General features: G+C 29.8%; 2 protein-coding genes and 1 long non-coding RNA gene across 3 annotated transcripts; all 3 read left to right on the forward strand.

The window, feature by feature from the left end:
* The first annotated feature begins 3,382 nt into the window (after positions 1-3,382).
* Positions 3,383-8,114, forward strand: LOC145306965 (uncharacterized). Its single transcript, XM_080149307.1, has 11 exons — positions 3,383-3,817; positions 4,110-5,053; positions 5,378-5,463; positions 5,717-5,790; positions 5,990-6,078; positions 6,445-6,516; positions 6,800-6,862; positions 7,158-7,250; positions 7,363-7,419; positions 7,770-7,832; positions 8,058-8,114. Exons 1-11 carry the CDS (start codon positions 3,400-3,402, stop codon positions 8,112-8,114), a joined length of 2,016 nt encoding a protein of 671 aa, XP_080005433.1. The 5' UTR covers positions 3,383-3,399.
* Positions 8,115-8,255: 141 nt separating this feature from the next.
* LOC145307426 (uncharacterized) lies at positions 8,256-8,819 on the forward strand. The gene is made up of 3 exons (XR_013875464.1): positions 8,256-8,296; positions 8,400-8,453; positions 8,754-8,819. It is a non-coding gene; the product is annotated as an uncharacterized LOC145307426 (long non-coding RNA).
* Positions 8,820-8,960: 141 nt separating this feature from the next.
* LOC145306966 (uncharacterized) lies at positions 8,961-13,316 on the forward strand. The gene is made up of 11 exons (XM_080149308.1): positions 8,961-8,971; positions 9,248-9,254; positions 9,671-9,733; positions 10,009-10,071; positions 10,537-10,599; positions 10,702-10,758; positions 11,058-11,120; positions 11,222-11,278; positions 11,678-11,734; positions 12,454-12,522; positions 13,152-13,316. Exons 1-10 carry the CDS (start codon positions 8,961-8,963, stop codon positions 12,478-12,480), a joined length of 468 nt encoding a protein of 155 aa, XP_080005434.1. The 3' UTR covers positions 12,481-12,522; positions 13,152-13,316.
* The last annotated feature ends 5,376 nt before the right edge of the window (positions 13,317-18,692 follow it).

The following is an 18,692-nucleotide window of genomic DNA, read 5'->3' on the forward strand; positions in this document are numbered from 1 at the left end:
AGAGTAGCCACACCATAAAAGAAAAATATAGATTTACCCGAATAATTTAGAAGAGATTTTTAGTATAATAACCGTTGATACTTTTTGGTTCGGCTTGTAAAACTTTGAGGACCAGTGAAATAAACAACAACTATGTTTGTTTATGTCATGTATGTTGTCCTGTCTGCTATTTTAATCTCAACATGACTTTTATTTGCGTACAGTGGACAACTTTTCTCCGTAAATATTTTCCTAGTATTTAATATTAATATTTTCCTAAATAATCATATTTTCAGTAATATCTAGGAAGTTTTTTTCCAGAAACTTTTTTATCATTTATTTGTACTGCAAAATAACAACAGTATTTATGCAAACTCTACTCACATCCTGTTGTGAATATGGGTATTTGAATATTGTAGGGAACCACTTCTCTGACGTCATGAATTGGCCCAAATTGGCTAGGTTTTTAGCCATAACGGCCTTATCCAATGGAATATCTTTATTTGCTTGAGTTATTCATAATGTATATACTTGCACCTTTGATATAAGCTCATATCATATCCAACCTATATTCGCCCTTTAATACGTTATGTAGACATGTAAGAAAAGCTTAAGTTTAAAATTTGAAGTCTCTAAGTCAAAAATTGCGGCCACAGGAGCCTTTTAAAGATTTCTGGAGACCTGGAGGATCAGGACCTGCAGGATCATACCTGGAACCTGAAAAAGACTTGAACACCTGTATTTCATATTAGGATGTACTACTAGAGAATATTTTAGTGTTTTGGTATGATGAAATGCTTTGTTTTAGTCAAAAAAATATTTTTGCTCTTTACCTGGATGACCCTGCCATCCTGTGCCCGCCAGGATGGAGATTTCAACTCTCAGTTGTGTGTCATACCCATACTTAAAAAGTCACGCAGTTTGGGCTCTTTATCTTTCACACACAGAAAATGAGATAGAAAATACCGACCGTTAAGGGTTAAAGAAAATGCACATTTACCAACAATTTCAAACCATAATAACTTGCTTATTTTTAAAGATATTGAAATGAAATAAAAAGTGACTTGTTTTATTTGTCAATGCACGCAGTATTAATAGAGATTTTTTTTTAAAAACTAAATTCTGAAGAACATAAAAAGGCCTTTGCATGGAGCCAAAAAAGAAATTATGTAAAAAATTTCATAGGGGGACATTGATTTAACCTTTTACTACTTTGTTATTGTACTTTTGAAACAATATGTTGCAAAATATACAAGTTATTTCAATCTAATTGATATCTCATATTCAACATCAAGCATTTTCCCCCTACATGTACCAATCAGTACAGCTGCATTTTTAGAGATATCAAAATTTACCTTAAATAAATCCGATGTACATTTTTACATAGAATATGCACCTATAATCCTTTTTTTCATATTCCTTCTGGTTGTTTCTCAAAACCTGAAAACGCAGTTTATTTTGAAACACTGTGTATATATAATCAGTATGAGATATTTTAAACATAATAATAAACATGTTTGAAAAGATACAAAGCAAATGATGGCTTGAAAGATATGAAAAATAAAAATATCCTATTAAAGCTTTTCTTTGTTTTGATTTATTTGATGAAAATCTCTTATTGTTGATTTAAATGTGTTATAATTGTACTATCAATTGACTATTTCTAACTTGGCATAATGATATAATAAATTCCAAGTGTTATAATCTTAATTAAAACATTTATAAACATTTATGATATCATCAAAATATTTATAATTTTAGAAATATACATACTGGTTTTGAATGAAAACAACATTCCAACACTAATTGAAAGACCACCACCCTCCAAAGAAGCCTTGAAGTCTTATCTGGCCACTCATCTAAGTTTGTCAACAAAATATAAAAGAAAAGAGAAATTGAGGTTCTTTCTTCAGTATATGGAGGTGGCTACCAGTCAGGACATATTGACAAAAAAAGATGTTTATGAAATTCTTCACATAAGAAAAGCTGGATATGAGATTTTTGACACAGTTTTGAACAACTGTGTCAAAAATAATGATCAGGAGTCTGCTACTGAAATTATGAAGTTGGAAAAAGAAGTTCATAATTATGATGAGAACAAGTTATCTCTCCTTCAGTGTACCAGATTAAACCTGGATGATGAAGAGTTGAAACAATGGATTATTAGACAAATATATAATGAAGACAATAATGACTGTTTGGGAAAGATAGGGATAAACAAAGGAATAAAGATGTGGATTTCCATTATTTTTGGAACGTTTCTGTTATCTATGGGTAGCTATGCAATGGATCAGGAAAGACAAATTTTTAAAAAGAGAGAATTTGAGAATAGTAATATAACTGTTTTTCACTAAAGAGCAATGCAAGGATCATTCCTCAAAAAGAAATTCTAGTATAAAAACATCTTTGTTAATTTTTTGATGATATAAATTTCCCTAAGCTAGCTTTATCCTAAGAAATTCAACTATTAATAGCTTACTTATAGTACATGTTTTTTTTTGATAATATATATTTCCCTAAGCTAGCTTTATCCTTAGAAATTCAACTATTAATAGCTGACTTATAGTATATGTTTTTTCATATTCTTCACTTTGTTCAAGCAGATATTTTTTTACATGATATGATTTACCAAATATCCTAAGAGATAGAACCATTTAAAGCCCAACAATATAACTGAAGGCATTACAAATGGATCCTTCTGTTGCTATGTCAGGTGTCCAACACTGAAAGTTAGAGAGAGTGGGAATGGCTTGGCTCATAAACAGGCGCAACTCATTACCATGCACAGTTAGGACTTCTCAGACAAAGGTCATGCAATATTGTCTGTTGTATGTTACTTAGCATAATATCCACTAGTGGGTTAAATTTAGAGTATATGATGTCCTTGGTTTTGCTAGATGATCACTTATATCAAATGGAAATCCTGCCAGGCTATTTGTAATAATAGTGCCAAAATGTTCCTCCATTATTTTCCTATTGGCTGGTTTAGAAAGTATGTCTCTAGATTATCTCAATTTTCTATTCTTACAATTAGAAGAGATAATTTCTTACATGGAAATTTGATTGATAGACCATTATATAATATTGGTTCATTAATCTACATAATCCTCAAAAAAAAGAGATCTGTCCACCTAAAGTAGCTGAAGAAATTATATTCTTTTAAAAATTCTTGTGTCAGTAATAGCAATAGTGTATACAAGTGAATTTTATACTGGATGCTCTTTGTTAAAAAGAAAACAAAAATTTAGATGTCTATCTTATATACCTAGAGACTTTGTAGACAAAATCAAAGATGGACAAATATTCAGACAGAAGGACAAACTTTTGGCTAAATATATATTTTTTTTAAGTAAGCTCCAGAAAATGTAAAAAAATCATTTTTGAAAAATTTGTTTTAATTAGGTGTCAGATTTCAATTTGATGCTGGATTACAACTCAAAAAATGTGAATGAAACATGGGATCAAATTAAGGTGAACAACAAAACAGCCTGTACAGTAGATGATGCAATTGCTAGTCAATATGCTATTGCAGGATATATCATGATGTTGGTACTTCTATCCAATCTTTTAACACACATCATTGGAGTAATCATAAGTAATCCAACCTGGGTAGATCAAATGATAGATAGAGTGAACAAAGATTTAAAAGAGTACAACAGAATCAAAAAACTGAAAGATAAATACTTTTTTACTACTGATGAAGAAGAAAAGAAATATGATGACCTCAAACCTAAACTTCCTAAACTTGAAAGAAAGCTGACATTTCTCAAAGTCTTCAGATATTTTACAAAGTTGTTCTGGCCATTCTTGATTGTATTGCCTCATGAATACTTGACAGGTATTAAATGGTGTATATGTTCTATTTCTCTTTTTTCTCAAGAATACTTTAGATGTACTGAATCGTGAATATTTATGATAATATTTCTGTGTATTTCCATGTTAATACTCATGTGTATTGAGCATGTAAATTTTCTAAAATTTTTGTTTGCATTATATATGTATTATTGTGTAAAAGATGTTTACTATATTCAAACCCGGCTCAATAATCATAATATAACCTTGTTTAGAAATTTATGATAAAATTTGATGAATAAAGTAAAACATTTAAGAACATATAAACCCCTTAAAAGGTACATCTGACAACCCAATAAAGTACAACGACGGAAGAAATAAGTCAAACAAACTGTGGCTTGGTGTTAAGTTCATTGAAACATCAGTAGAAAATACTCTCCAGCTTTTTTTGATGATATGGTTACTTGTTCCATACTTTGCCTGTATATCACCATCATTTACTGAACTATCTTTTGAAGCATTTAGAGGACTGAAAAATATTCTCTCTTTCAATTATTATGATGCTGGAGACCTGGCAGTCAAGTGTGGAAAGATTGTATTTGCTGTCATTTCCATTTCTACTGGTTGTTCACTATTGAGAATTAGAAAACCAGGCCTGGATTTTAAAAGGAAAATGAAGTCATTGCTTGTTTTGTTGCCTGGTGCTCTGTGTCAAGTTATTGCAAGGCTGCTCTCCCTCTGTACCCTGATGCTAATGGAACAAAGTGGATTGTTGAAATACAGTTTGTTTCTCGTGACCCACACAACTCTATTGATGTTGATAAAAACCCTGTTTGAAACCAGAGCCAAGAAAAAGAAACAGAAAACTGCCAAAGTGCTATCAGAAGAAAGCTTTGAATTTGTTCTGCAAAAAATAAGAATTGCGCACCTCAAGAGTATAGTGGAGACATGTATAAAGAAATCACTTCCTTGTCTAAACAGTGTGATAAGTGGATATTCAATTTTGTATAACAAAACCAAGAGACCAATATTGATGTTCATTAGCTGCATATCTTCAACTTTCCTTCTAAATAATCTACACAACTCTAGAACACATTTGCATTACCCAAAGTTTGATATTATCAGCAGATGTTTGTTTCTGTTGGTGGTTTTTATTGAGAACAACATCCTGTGTATTCTACCATTTATATTCCCCAATCTCTTCCCCAACATATCAGAACACTCTTTTGGAATCATTGTAGCTGTAGTTAACTGTCTATGGATAATCAGTATAATTACGGAGGTAATCAAAAAAGCCTTTATTTTAACCCTGAGAGGCCATTTGATTGTTGCCATTTTTTAATCTTTTCATGCCTAACCGGCCGGGAATGACTAGCTCTTGCTCAACATCACTAGATCAAAACTGATCATCATTGGTAAGGTGAATATTCAAATCATTGTCCAAAGCAGACCACAAATAAAGACATTGAAAGTTTTACCTTCTTCTGAGAAATGGAGAAAATGCCTTGGTCCATAAAAACTTACTACCAGGCACATTTATGATTATTAAATAGGGTCTTGCAATCAATCCCCATAATTATTAATATTAAACACTTTACTTATTAAGTTGATATACTTCAAATACATCCACATATTGAACACAATCTTGGGAGTTCAGAGACTAGAAGAAGGAAAATATACCATTCATACCAGGTAATATAGATGATTTTCTTCTTACTCCCCTCATTTCTAACTAAAGTAAGATTATGCTGAAGTAGTCAAACCTGTTTACAACAATAAACACTATTTCAGTTCTTTGAATAGATGATTTCTTGTAAAAGGTGCTTTTTCTTAGGGTAACACTAATAATTTCAAATCCTAGATTTATAAGATGGTGGTTATCTTCCTCTTCTCAAATAAAACCTGCTATTTAGTTTATAAAACTCATTATCATTATTTTCTCTAGATGGTTGTGCAAAGAGCATGTACAGAAAATCTCATGGAGTTTCCCTTGCAATTTTTCAACAGAGGATTATAGAGGTATGGTAATAAAATGAACATTTTACTTCTTGATCCTGAGTCATTGTTTTTTATTGTAAACTGATAGAATGTCAAATACTGGAAAACTTATGTTTTTATGATAATAGTTGGGCAATATTTCTTTGTCGCTGTTATTTAACAGCTTTAAATCTTATGAATCAAAACTATTTATAGTTGATAATAAAAAAAATTCATTAAGGAATTGAGAATCCATTTGTTGAAGATGGTGAAGAAACTGAAGAGACTGAGTTTTGGAATAGGGAGCCAGGAAATATCATCATTGCTGAGGTAATTCAAATATATAAATATTATTTAAACTTGTTTGTCTTGTAATTGAAATGATTAGTTGAAGTACTTAAGAGTTTATTTTAATTAAGCTTGTCTGCAAACAAATTGTTTCATAGATCAGAAACAGACACTATTCTTACTTTAAAGTTTTTTTTTATACAATCTTGGCCCAACACAGTTTGTATAATCACTGAAAAGGGTAGTCTGATATAACAAGGTAGTGAGATTTTAAGCTGAAGATGGAAGGACAAAAACTGTAATACTTTTTTGATCAGTAAAAAAAAAGCAAGCTTGCCAACTTTCCAGTGGCATATTGTTGTTAAAAAAATTTCAACCAGCACCAAAGAGTCTAATTTGCTGTATCAGGTTGTATCAGAGCATGATATTACACCAACAGAAGTGGAAATAAATCATCAAGAGGCATATGGGATTGTTCAGGTTATATTACAGTTTAACAACAGAAGTTGGTCTACAATGTTCAATTCTTTATTACCAAATAAATTTTTATACTAGTAGCAAATTTATTATGTATTGCATAATTTTTGTATGATTTCTCTTCCCCAAAAATAGTAATAACATCTCTAGACCTGTAAGAAGCTTCACTATAAAGGCATACCATATATGTTAACAAGATCCTCTGTTACACACAAACAGACTTACATCCTGTTTCTTTTCTGCAAGGATTAATAAACTAATGAATAATTAATGAATTTATTATCAGGATGAAACTGTAGCAGAGAGGGGTTTGAATGAAAATGAACCTCTTTTGACAGGAAACAACCAGGTTGGTTATATTTTCAGTAATGATGCTCCTCTATATATTTTCTGTCCATGAATATCTTCATGATGCTATCATAATTAGCAATTACTCTTACTTTAAAAATTAAGTTTTGTAAAGATTTGCTAAGTTTGATTTCATACTGTTTTCTAAGTATGCAATGTTTCAGATAAAATTGAGTTTCAACAAGGGAAATAAAATTTATTTGGCTTCTATTGCAGATAGAAAGCTTATGTTTTTAAAAGAAAATTAATGTATAAATCTTTTGTCAATTAGTAAAGCTATTTTTATACTATCTTAGGTAAATGTTGAAATTCATGAAGAAATTCCCAAACTTGATGAAAATAACCACATTGTTACTGTTGACAAAACTATCAATGTTCAAGATGAACAGGTAGTAACTAAATTATAAAGCAATATTTTATTTTATATTTATAAGAACTATTTTATAGTTTCTAAATTTTATATTCTGTATTTTGTATCTTTTATATTTTGATAATTATTAGAATGAAAGTAGCAGAGATATGGATGAAAATAAGCCTCTCTTATCAAACAACAACCAGGTTTTTAACTATTTTATGTATCTGCTTTTCTTATATTTTGATTAATACTTGACTGGGTAAAAATGAAAAATTAGGGTTGGTAACCAAATAGTATTATTATAAAAGTATGATTCTATAAAACATCTCAAAATAATATTATCTAAAACAATATTCAATTTATACACCTTACTATTTTTCTAAATTTTTCTACTCATAACTATCAGACTGAAAGTGAGGGATATATAGATGAAAAAGAAAGACTCTTGACAAACAAGGTTTTATCTAATTTGTTTTTTTATTCTCCTTTACACTAATAATCTATGAAATTTACATGTATTCTAAATTAAGTGTTCAATTTTATATAATTTTAGAGAAATGTTGCAGTTGAAATTCATGAAGAAACAAATGTTAATTCAAATGTTCAAGATGAACAGGTAGGAGGAAAAATATATCAATATATCTTTGTATATTTATACTATTATCCTATAATTCTGTCATCTTTTTTAAGTATTTATCTTTTATTTAATATACATTATTATCAGAATGTGAGAGATGGAAATATGGATGAAAATAAACTATTCTTGTTGGACAACAATCAGGTTTTTGTCTCTTTAATCTTTTTGATTTTCATATACATTGAAACTTGAAATTAATTTTAGGTTGGTTTAAACTCAATTGTATGGATTGTTACCAACCATTTAATCTTAAAAGTCTGATTCCAAAAAATGAATTGTCTTACTACCATTTAGTATTATTTAATAAGTCTGATTCCATATATTTTAAATCCAAAAAAATAATTGTCCCTCCCTACTATTTAATACTTTTGCTAAATTAGAATGCAAGTGAGAGAGATCGAGGTATGGATAAAAATGAACCTCTCTTAACCAACACCAAGCAGGTTTTAGCCTATTTCATTAATTTTGCTCCTTTATAGCCATTGAAACTAATAATTGATATTTACCATTGATTTAATAAATCATTTTTTTTTCAATTTTTTCAAGGTAAATGTCACTGAAGTTGTTGACAAGAATGTAAATATTCAAGATGATGAACAGGTAGAAACTAATTTCTAGTAGCAAAGCAACTCTATAATTCCAAATATCTGTCCGCCCATCTATCTGTTAGTCATGGTGGGGGGGAAACATTATTTTCTCAGCTCTTATTTAAGATAGAAGACTGAAACTTCTTGTCATTATTCCTATTATAATAATTATAAAATATCTATGGAGGTTGGACTGCTTTTTTGCAGTTTTTTTGGCTATCTTTACATCTTAAATTTTCCCCATATATTTGGTGTTTTTGGTCAATAAAGTTTTTATCTTACTATTATTTAATATCTTTTATTTATTATCCAGATTGAAAGTGAGAGAGATGGAGATATGGATAAAAATGAACCTCTCTTGACCAACACCAAGCAGGTTTTAGCTTATTTCATTAATTTTGCTCCTTCATAGCCATTGAAACCAATAATTGATGTTTACCATTGATTAAATAAATTATTTTTTAAAATTTTTTCAAGGTAAATGTAACTAAAGTTGTTGACAAAAATGTAAATATTCAAGATGATGAACAGGTATAAACAAATTTCTAGTAGCAAAGCTACTCTATAATTCCAAATGTCTTTCTGTCCGTCTATCCGTTAGTCACAAAGTGGGGTAACTGTGATTTTCTCAGCTCCTATTTAAGATAGAAGACTGAAACTTCTTGTCATTATTCCTATTATAATGAAGGACAGTTATAAAGTATCTATGGAGGTTGGACTGCTTTTATGCATGTGTTATATTTGGTGTTTTTGGTCAATACAATTTTTATCTTACTATTATCTAATATTTTTTTATTTATTATCCAGATTGCAAGTGAGAGAGATGGAGAAATGGATAAAAATGAACCTCTCTTGACTGACACCAAGTTTTTATCTTACTATTATCTAATATTTTTTATTTATCATCAGATTGCAAGTGAGAGAGATAGAGATATGGATAAAAATGAACCTCTCTTGACTGACACCAATCAGGTTTTAGCTTATTTCATTGATTTTGCTCCTTCATAACCATTGACACTTGTAATGATTATTATTAGAAGGCTGAAACTTCTTGTTATTATTTTTATTCTAATGAAACACAATTTATAATAAAATATCTATGGCAGTTGGACTGCTTTTAAGCAGGTTATTAGTTATCTGTATATCTTAAATCTTCCCCCATATATTTGGTGTTTTGGTCAATAAAATTTTTATCTTACTGTTATCTAATAATTTTTATTTATTATCCAGATTTCAATTGAGAGAGATGGAGAAATGGATAAAAATGAACCTCTCTTGACTGACACCAATCAGGTTTTAGCTTATTTCATTGATTTTGCTCCTTCATAACCATTGACACTTGTAATTGATAATTACCACAGATATGATTATTATTAGAAGGCTGAAACTTCTTGTTATTATTTTTATTCTAATTAAACACAATTTATAATAAAATATCTATGGCAGTTGGACTGCTTTAAGCAGGTTATTAGTTATTTGTATATCTTAAATCTCCCCACATATATTTGGAGTTTTGGTCAATAAAATTTTTATCTTACTATTATCTAATATTTTTTATTTATTATGAGATTGCAAGTGAGAGAGATGAAGAAATGGATAAAAATGAACCTCTCTTGACTGACACCAATCAGGTTTTAGCTTGTTTCATTGATTTTGCTTCATAACCATTGACACTTATATAGTATTGAAACCAATAATTGATAATTACCATTGATTTAATAAATTATTTTTTTTCAATTTTTTCAAGGTAAATGTCACTGATTTTGTTGACAAAAATGTAGATATTGATGAACAGGTTTCAACTAATTTCTAGTAGCAAAGCAACTCTATAATTCCATATGTCTGTCTGTCCGTCTATATGTTAGGCATTGGAGAGGGGGAAACATTATTTTCTCAGCTTCTAGTTAAAATAGAAGGCTGAAATTTCTTGTCATTATTTTTACTTTAAAGAAGCACAATTGATAATAAAACATTCATAGCGGTTGGACTGCTTTTAAGCAGGTTTTTAGCTATTTCACATCATAAATCTTTGGTGTTTTGGATCAATAAAGTTTTTATCTTACTATTATCTAATATTTTTTTTATTTATTATCCAGATTGCAAGTGGGAGAGATGGAGATATGGATGAGAATGAACCTCTCTTGACCAACACCAAGCAGGTTTTAGTCTATTTTATTAATTTTGCTCCTTCATAGCCATTGATACTTATAATTGATAATTATCATAGACATAATAAATGAATTTATTTTTATTTTTTTAAGTTAAATGTCTCTGAAGTTGTAATTACTGAAGAAATAAATATTCAAGATGATGAACAGGTAGAAACTACTTTCAAGTAGCGAAGCAACTCTATAATTCTAAATGTCTGTCTGTCTGTCTATCCGTTAGTCATTAAGTGGGGGAACCGTGATTTTCTCAGCTTCTATTTAAGATAGAAGGCTGAAACTTCTTGTCATTATATTTATTTTAATGAAGCACAATTCATAATAAAACATTCATAGCGGTTGGACTGCTTTTAAGCAGGTTTTAGTTATCTGGATTTCTTGAATTTTCCCCCCTATATTTGGTGTTTTGGATCAATAAAATTTTTATCTTATTATTATTCATTTATTATCAGATTGCAAGTGAGAGAGATGGAGATATGGATGAGAATGAACCTCTCTTGACCATCACCAAGCAGGTTTTAGTCTATTTTATTAATTTTGCCCCTTTATGGCCATTGATACTTATAATTGATAATTATCATAGACATAATAAATAAACTTTTTTTATTTTTTTAAGTTAAATGTCACTGAAGTTGAAGCTGCTGAAGAAATAAATATTCAAGATGATGAACAGGTGGAAACTAATTTTTGATAGCAAAGTCTGTCCTTCTATCTGTTAGTCCGCCAATCTAGAAGTCATGAAGATGGGGAATCATGATTTTCTCAGCTCTTATTTAAGATAGAAGACTGAAACTTCTTGTCAATATTAATAAAGCACAATTAATTATAAATCATGGCGGTTGGACTGTTTTAAGTAGATTTTTGGCTATCTTTATATCTTGTATTTTCCCCCATATCTTTAGTGTTTTTTGTCAATAGAGTTTTTACCTGAACCTAGTAATAGTGTCTAACTTTTTATCTTTGTGACGTAACAAAAATCGAAGGATGAGAGGGGAGGTGGGAAAGGAAGCCCCAAAAAAAGAGATGGTTCTTTTATCTTATTATTATCTAATAATATCTATTTATTATCCAGATTGTAAGTGAGAGAGTTGGAGATATGGATGTAAATGATCCTATCTTGACTAAACAGGTTTATATTCTTTCCTGGTGCATTCACACAAAGTCATTGTAGAGCAATCAACCTCCCCCCCCTCATCCCCCTTAATTTTGAAATTAATTGAAAAAAAGGGAGATTTTTTAATATGCCTTATCTGTCTGATGGGACCTTACCTGAGTTTTTCTAATCCTGTGGGGCTACCTAACCTACCCTAAAGTTATCAACAAACTACCCCCCTAAAGTTTTAATTCAATAAAAAGATAGGGGAGGGGGAGTTATCAGTGTTCAACAAAGTACATTGTGTAAAAGCACCCTTTATCTTTGAACATTAATGAACAAATAAAAATAATAAACCAAAGAAAGAGGAATAAATTTATAATATAATATCTCAAGCAAGTGGTAATTGTCTTATTTCAATTATATAATTTTAAACTATATTCCTGGGTATTTCTGTAACAATTAGGAACAGTATTAAACTCTGTAATAATTACTATGTTAATATTAAGGTAGGGGACTTCTGGATGTCTATTTATTAGACTAATATCCATTATAATAACGTTTTCTTATTTGTTGGCTTTTGATTTGTATGTTCATTTTGTTGAGTTTCAATACGTTGCAACCACTAAATGCTAAAATATCATGTAAAGCCTTAATCCTGTCAGGGTTAATAAAATGGTTAAAATATCCAGAGAGAGCTGTCTATAATACAATGCGATGAATAACTACAATTATAATTTATTTTTCTAATTTAGGATGAGGAAGAAAATGATCATCACTAGATATTTCAATGTTGACAACACTATGATGAGCACATTGTTAAGGTAGGGCAAATTAAGTATAATAAATAAAATGTCTGTCTGTCTGTCATTAATATCTGTCTGTTATAATTCTTTTAAAACATGTTTTCATTAATTAAGTTCTGATTTAGAAATGTTCTTGTTGATGTTTGAACATATTTTCTTGCTTAACAATTCCCCTTTTAGAAAATATTTAAAAAGGGGAACTAAATAAATATAACAGATGAAATGACAGACTCAAACACTTACAGATAATCTTCCCTACAACAAAATATATTTCTAAAATCGGGTATTGTCCTTTTCGTGGCAATACCCCTTAAGGGGCGATTCGTTGTATTTTAAAAATGGCTTTTGATAGGTTATTTTAGGTTATAATGTCCCGCTGTGGCTAGAAATAGGAGAAATTAACTGTGAAAATACGAAGAAACGTCCCTTAAGGGGCGTTGCAACGAAAAGTACTATATGCCCAGTTCACAAATAACTTTTAAAGGTCGGCCGATTTTTTCTGTAGGTCAACCTAAACAAATACAACCCACAAATACCTTTATAAAATAAGCTTCTACAGGTCGACCTAAAATTTCTAGAGGTCGACCTTTCTCTTTTATGAACTAGGCAATAGACTAAAATCTTTAAAATTATTTTATACATTTAAGGATGTTGAAAAGAAGAAGCTTTCTGTTATCGAGAAAAACTGCAATTACCTATAAAACTTGAAATCCTTATAATAAAGTAACAGGATGTGTGTCTGTCTGCACTGAAGGATCTTGCTAACCACTGAACCGATTGGGTTCTCCTTAACAGGGTAGCCTTTCATAGGTTACGGGAAGGTTAATAATTATTTTTGGGGAGGGTACCACCACCCTCCCAATAAAAATCGTTACTAGAAAAAATGAGCACCTCCAATTTTTTTTTACTTTTTCTTTTAAAATCTAAAATAAGAAAATGGGTTATCCAATTCAATTTCCCTCAAGTGCCCCTAGAGGCCTCAAGGGGGCATATCCGCTTGTAATTATAAAAGCACAACTTCTTTAACATACTGATGTTTATATATGCATTTTCTTAACACATACCTTTAACAAAAACTTTTTATATTCAAACAATTTTACAATGTAACGTAGCATATATAATGTAGAGATAATTTTTAAAAAAGATTTGATTTTAAAATTTTGATTAATTAACAATGCCTTTCCATAAATACTTGAAAGATGATAGCTTTAATACTTTTTTATTGACATAATTGTCAATAATTATCATGATTATAATTTTGTACTATTTAATATTGTATTTTTTATTATGGGATGTTTTTGGGAAATAAAGTAGTTTTTTAATAAAACTTTTTATTATTAACATAAGTAAAGCTCCTCCTAAATTATATGTATATGTATGTCTACTAGAGTTTTTTCTCTCATATCAGTAGTAAAAAGCAAAGAGAGAGGGGGGACAATGGGCTGTTTATTACACTAGTCTCAAAAGTTTTAAAATAATGTTTTTTTATTCGTTAATTTTAGTTAATTTTGATTTGTTGAATCATTAAGTTGTGTGTTCAATCGTTTTAACCACTAATTGTAATATATAAAAGTAGTAATTTTGTATATCATCATTGGGGATATGCATCATAAAGGCAAGACAAGAAATATTCAAAATATTTTTTTAAAGCAAAGCTTTTCTATATGTGTCCATCCGTACGTACGTCCGTCTGGAACGGATAGCCTTTTTCGTTAATTTAGGCATGTTAGAATTATCCTATCGATTTCAAACTTTGCATGCTGATTCCTGTAGTAGTTAGGTATGATTTAGAAATCGTACCAACTCTATAATCGTTACCAGAATGTCCGTACGTCCATTTTAAACATGTTGATATTAATCATTTCTAACAACAGTTTTTTTATGTGATGTAATAATCTGATTGATCTAATTTTTAGAATGCTGATCACACCCCACCCGAGGGCGTGTTTGGTTAGAAAAAACCCCCCGTGGAAACGGTTTACACAGGCTGTACCGGGACCTTATGGTAGTTTCAGAACATGCTTTCCCTAAATTGAGTTAGTAGCTTCCCATAGTAGATAATTTTAAAATTACTTTTTGTGATCAAATTTTACTTTTATTTTTAGACAACCTTAACCTAACCTCCTTTATTGTCTTATTTTGTCTTTCATGTTCATTATGCAAATTCCTTCACATCACGGTTGAACTGACAGATATTGGAGCTTTCTAAAAAGGTCTCTAACAATTTTCTAGCTCTAATACTTTTTGAGATATCTTATTTCAAAGTATTGCTATTAAATCATCTTTTACACAACAAAAAGGTGAAAAATAAAATTAGATATTTTAGAGAAAATTACAAGTATCTTCATATAAATCTCTCTAGTATCGCTTAAAATTGACCAAATTGGACAGTTAAGGTACCTAAACCTATCTTCATTCAATGGAAAATCCAAATTCATACTTACAAAGACTATATAAGCCAATAGGATTAAGCTGAAGTGATTTTTAAAAATACTAAAGGAAAAAAAAATTCCTGTTTTATTTAAATAAATCGATATTTAATAAACTTTAGCAAGGATTATAAGGTAAGTTATGGTGTATAAAGTTGTCACTTTGTAATTAGAAAGCCAATAAAACACAATCATCTGATTTTTTGAACAAATATAAACATATCTAAAAAAAATAGACATAATCATCGTAAATAAACCAAAAATTGATTAGAACTTTAAGCATTTCCAAGCAGTTTACAACTGTAATTTACTAATTCTAGTAATTTTTATCTAAGAATAGTTGATTGGGCTCTTAAATTATTTAGAACCTCATGAAACAAAATTATTTTTTGCCACCTTAACTAAGAAAACATAGTAATTAAAAGACTTTCATGGATGATCTCACATGTAATAAAAGAAACAATTTATTCTTAGGCAACAATTTTTTGTTAATATACATTATTAGTTAATACTCTAAACTAGTCCTGAGGTGTTTTAAAATATTAAATCATTATCAGATATGAGTTTCTTGTTCCTTAAAACACCTTTTACATTCAAAAAAATGTCCTACAAGTGATTTTTAATTAAAATTAAATTACTCTTGTTTCTTTGATATTACATTTTAGCATCCTCCTGTCAACTTATAAAGTGTTAAAAAGTATTTATTTGGATTGTCCATTGAATATAGATAGTTTTAGGCACCTTAACTGTCCAATTTGGTCAATTTTAAGCGATACTAGAGAGATTTATATGAAGATACTTGTAATTTTCTCCAAAATATCTAATTTTATTTTTCACCTTTTTGTTGTGTAAAAGATGATTTAACAGCAATACTTATAAATAAGATATATCAAAAAGTATTATAGCTAGAAAATTGTTAGAGACCTTTTTAGAAAGCTCCAATATCTGTCAATTCAACCATAATGTGAAGGAATTTGCATGATGAACATGAAAGACAAAATAAGACAATAAAGGAGGTTAGGTTAAGGTACTCTAAAAATGAAAGTAAAATTTGATCACCAAAAGTAATTTCAAAATTTTCTACTATGGGAAGCTACTAACTCAATTTAAGGAAAGCATGTTCTGAAACCACCATAAGGTCCCAGTACATCCTTTGTAAACCGTTTCCACGGGGGGTTTTTTCTAACCTAACACGCCTTGGGGTGGGGTGTGTGATTCCTCTGACAACAAAATACAATGTTATAAGCCAAGCATCTCTATAATCTGTAAATATGTCCTTAAACATTATCCTATATTTAAGCAGTTTTTCAACAAATTTACGTAAAATTTTGTCAAAATTCAAATTCAGTTCTGACACTCTAAAAGAGTTAATGTTTCAGAGCTCCGCTGTTATGGATGTTGGCATCCTTGTTTTTATTAGAAATATGTTATAAGGTGATTAATTAAATAAAATATTAGCTACAGAATTTGGGAATAGTCCCTTTTGTGGCGATTCGTCGTATTTTTAAAATGGCTTTTAATAGGTTATTTTATGTTAGGTTAGGTTATATTGGGTTAGGTGATTGCCCCACAGGGTTAGGCATTTAGCCCCGCAGGGTCAGAGCCCCTCGCAGGGGCTAGAAATAGGAGAAAAGCTACTGCGAAAAATACGAAGGGACTATACCCCAGAATTTAATCCTTATATACATATATTAATATGAAATAGAATGTCTTTAAGTCCAGCAAGATATTTGGAACAGTAACAATTAAGAAATGAGTGAGTTTTGCTTGCCTAAGATGTTTTTATTAGTTCTGGTGATGCTATGCTTATATCCTTATGAGGAGAATTGTAGAAAAAGATCATCAACCATTTTATTGCACAATCTTTATCTATTAGTAGTGTCATTTTTTTTAAATAATAGTAATTTTGTAGAAAACACAGCCACCCTCGGTAGAATCCTGATTTTTGGTCTTTGATGATTTTTCCTAGAACAATCAGATATAATTCTACAAGCGACAGATCTCTATTAATCATGCTTTACAATGGAAGTACTTCTCAAAGAAGCATCATTTATTTTATTAATAAGGTGATTAGGTAAAGATGGTACTCCGACAAACCTCCTAAACAACAAACGTCCTAATGCGACATCTCTTATGTAAAAGCTCCTAATTATTTTTTTTAAATTAAATCTTCCAAATTTAATTTAAAAATGTTCTAAAATGAGAGGAAAATATATTTGTTTTAGTTGAAAAAATTAAAGGTCTATTTTTGTAATGCATGGATGTATCAGGTTCGAAACCATTCTGTTTGATAGCCAACACAGACTTTGGGAAAACTGTTGGACAGATTTTTAAAATTTAGCTTATGGTTAAAGTTATTCAAAAAAATAAATTTCAATTAAAAAATATTTCCCTGTGTTTTATCGCCATTTTGAATTTTATATTGTTAAATATTTTTACAATTAGAAGATTTTGTCCTTAAATTTGGAAGATTTTTTGATAATTTTTAGGACGTTTATGTCGCATTAGGACGTTTGTCCCTTTAGGAGGTTTTTCGCATTAGGATGTTTGTCGCATTATGAGGTCTAGGACGTTTGTCGCAGTAGGAGGTTAGTCGGTGTACCGGTAAAGATTCATACTGAAATTTCATTTAGACCTCAAAATAATGTTAAATATAAAAAAATGAGAACCATATCGGTTCAGTGGATAAAGAGGTTCTTCGGTTCATACATACAGACACACACATAACCTAAATTTCTATATTTCCTGAGATCTTAGACATCAGATAGACATCGTTCTACTTTGTATTATAGATGTAATGCATCCTTATAATCATTACCTGTACGTCAGAACGTCCATTTTAATTGATCTTTTCATTTAGATTTTTATTCAAATAATATTCTTTTCAAAAAATTTAATGTTTATATTTCCTTTTCCTTTATGAACGTTGTCATCAATGATAAAAATGAAGCTTTTCTATAATCAGAATTTGTACGAAAGCTCGTTTATGCAGAATTGTCCTATCCATTTATGAATGATGAATGACGATTCCTGAAACAATAAGGTAAGAATTTAGAGAGTGGTGCAACTCTGTAATCGTTACCAGAAAGTCCGTACGTCTATTTGGAACAGAATGATTTTTAACAACCCTTTATGTGTGATATAATTATCTGATTTTTGCAAAAGTGATTCATCAAGGTACTTTAATTTAAGCGAAGTATATATATTATTAGTAAGGTTTTAAATTAAAAATTACAAGGGTTAACTTTAAATATCGTCGTATTTCAGCTTGCAACAAAATATTGGAATGGATTAAATTAACTATTAAAAACTCAGAGATCTTAATTGATAAGACAATAAACAATAAATAAATGTGCGATCTCATATATAAGATAGACAAAATTTTCCCTTTTGTTCATTAAAAATATTGGTTGAAACGTCTGGATACTAAGCCTAATGAACCAACCAATTGAAATTTAACAAAGTTCCTATAACAATAAGTTACAATTTAAGAAATTGTAGCCACTCTATAATCAATTCCAAAAGTCTGTACGTCCTTTTGAATCATGCTGATTTTTTAACATTTTGACACATTTTTTGTGTGTGATATGAATATCCTATTCATTAGATTTTTGGATTAATGTTTCTTAGGACAACAATGGTACAGTCTTATTAGCGAGAGATCTCTGTAATCAAATCCTAAAGTCTATGTACAAATTCGTTCAGAAATTAATGTTATGCCTCTTAAGTTCTGACACTTTACACGAGTTACTGTTCGCT

The sequence above is a fragment of the Acartia tonsa genome, chromosome 15 (assembly GCF_053477335.1).
Source record: "Acartia tonsa isolate MP-2025a chromosome 15, ASM5347733v1, whole genome shotgun sequence".
Lineage (NCBI taxonomy): Eukaryota > Metazoa > Arthropoda > Copepoda > Calanoida > Acartiidae > Acartia > Acartia tonsa.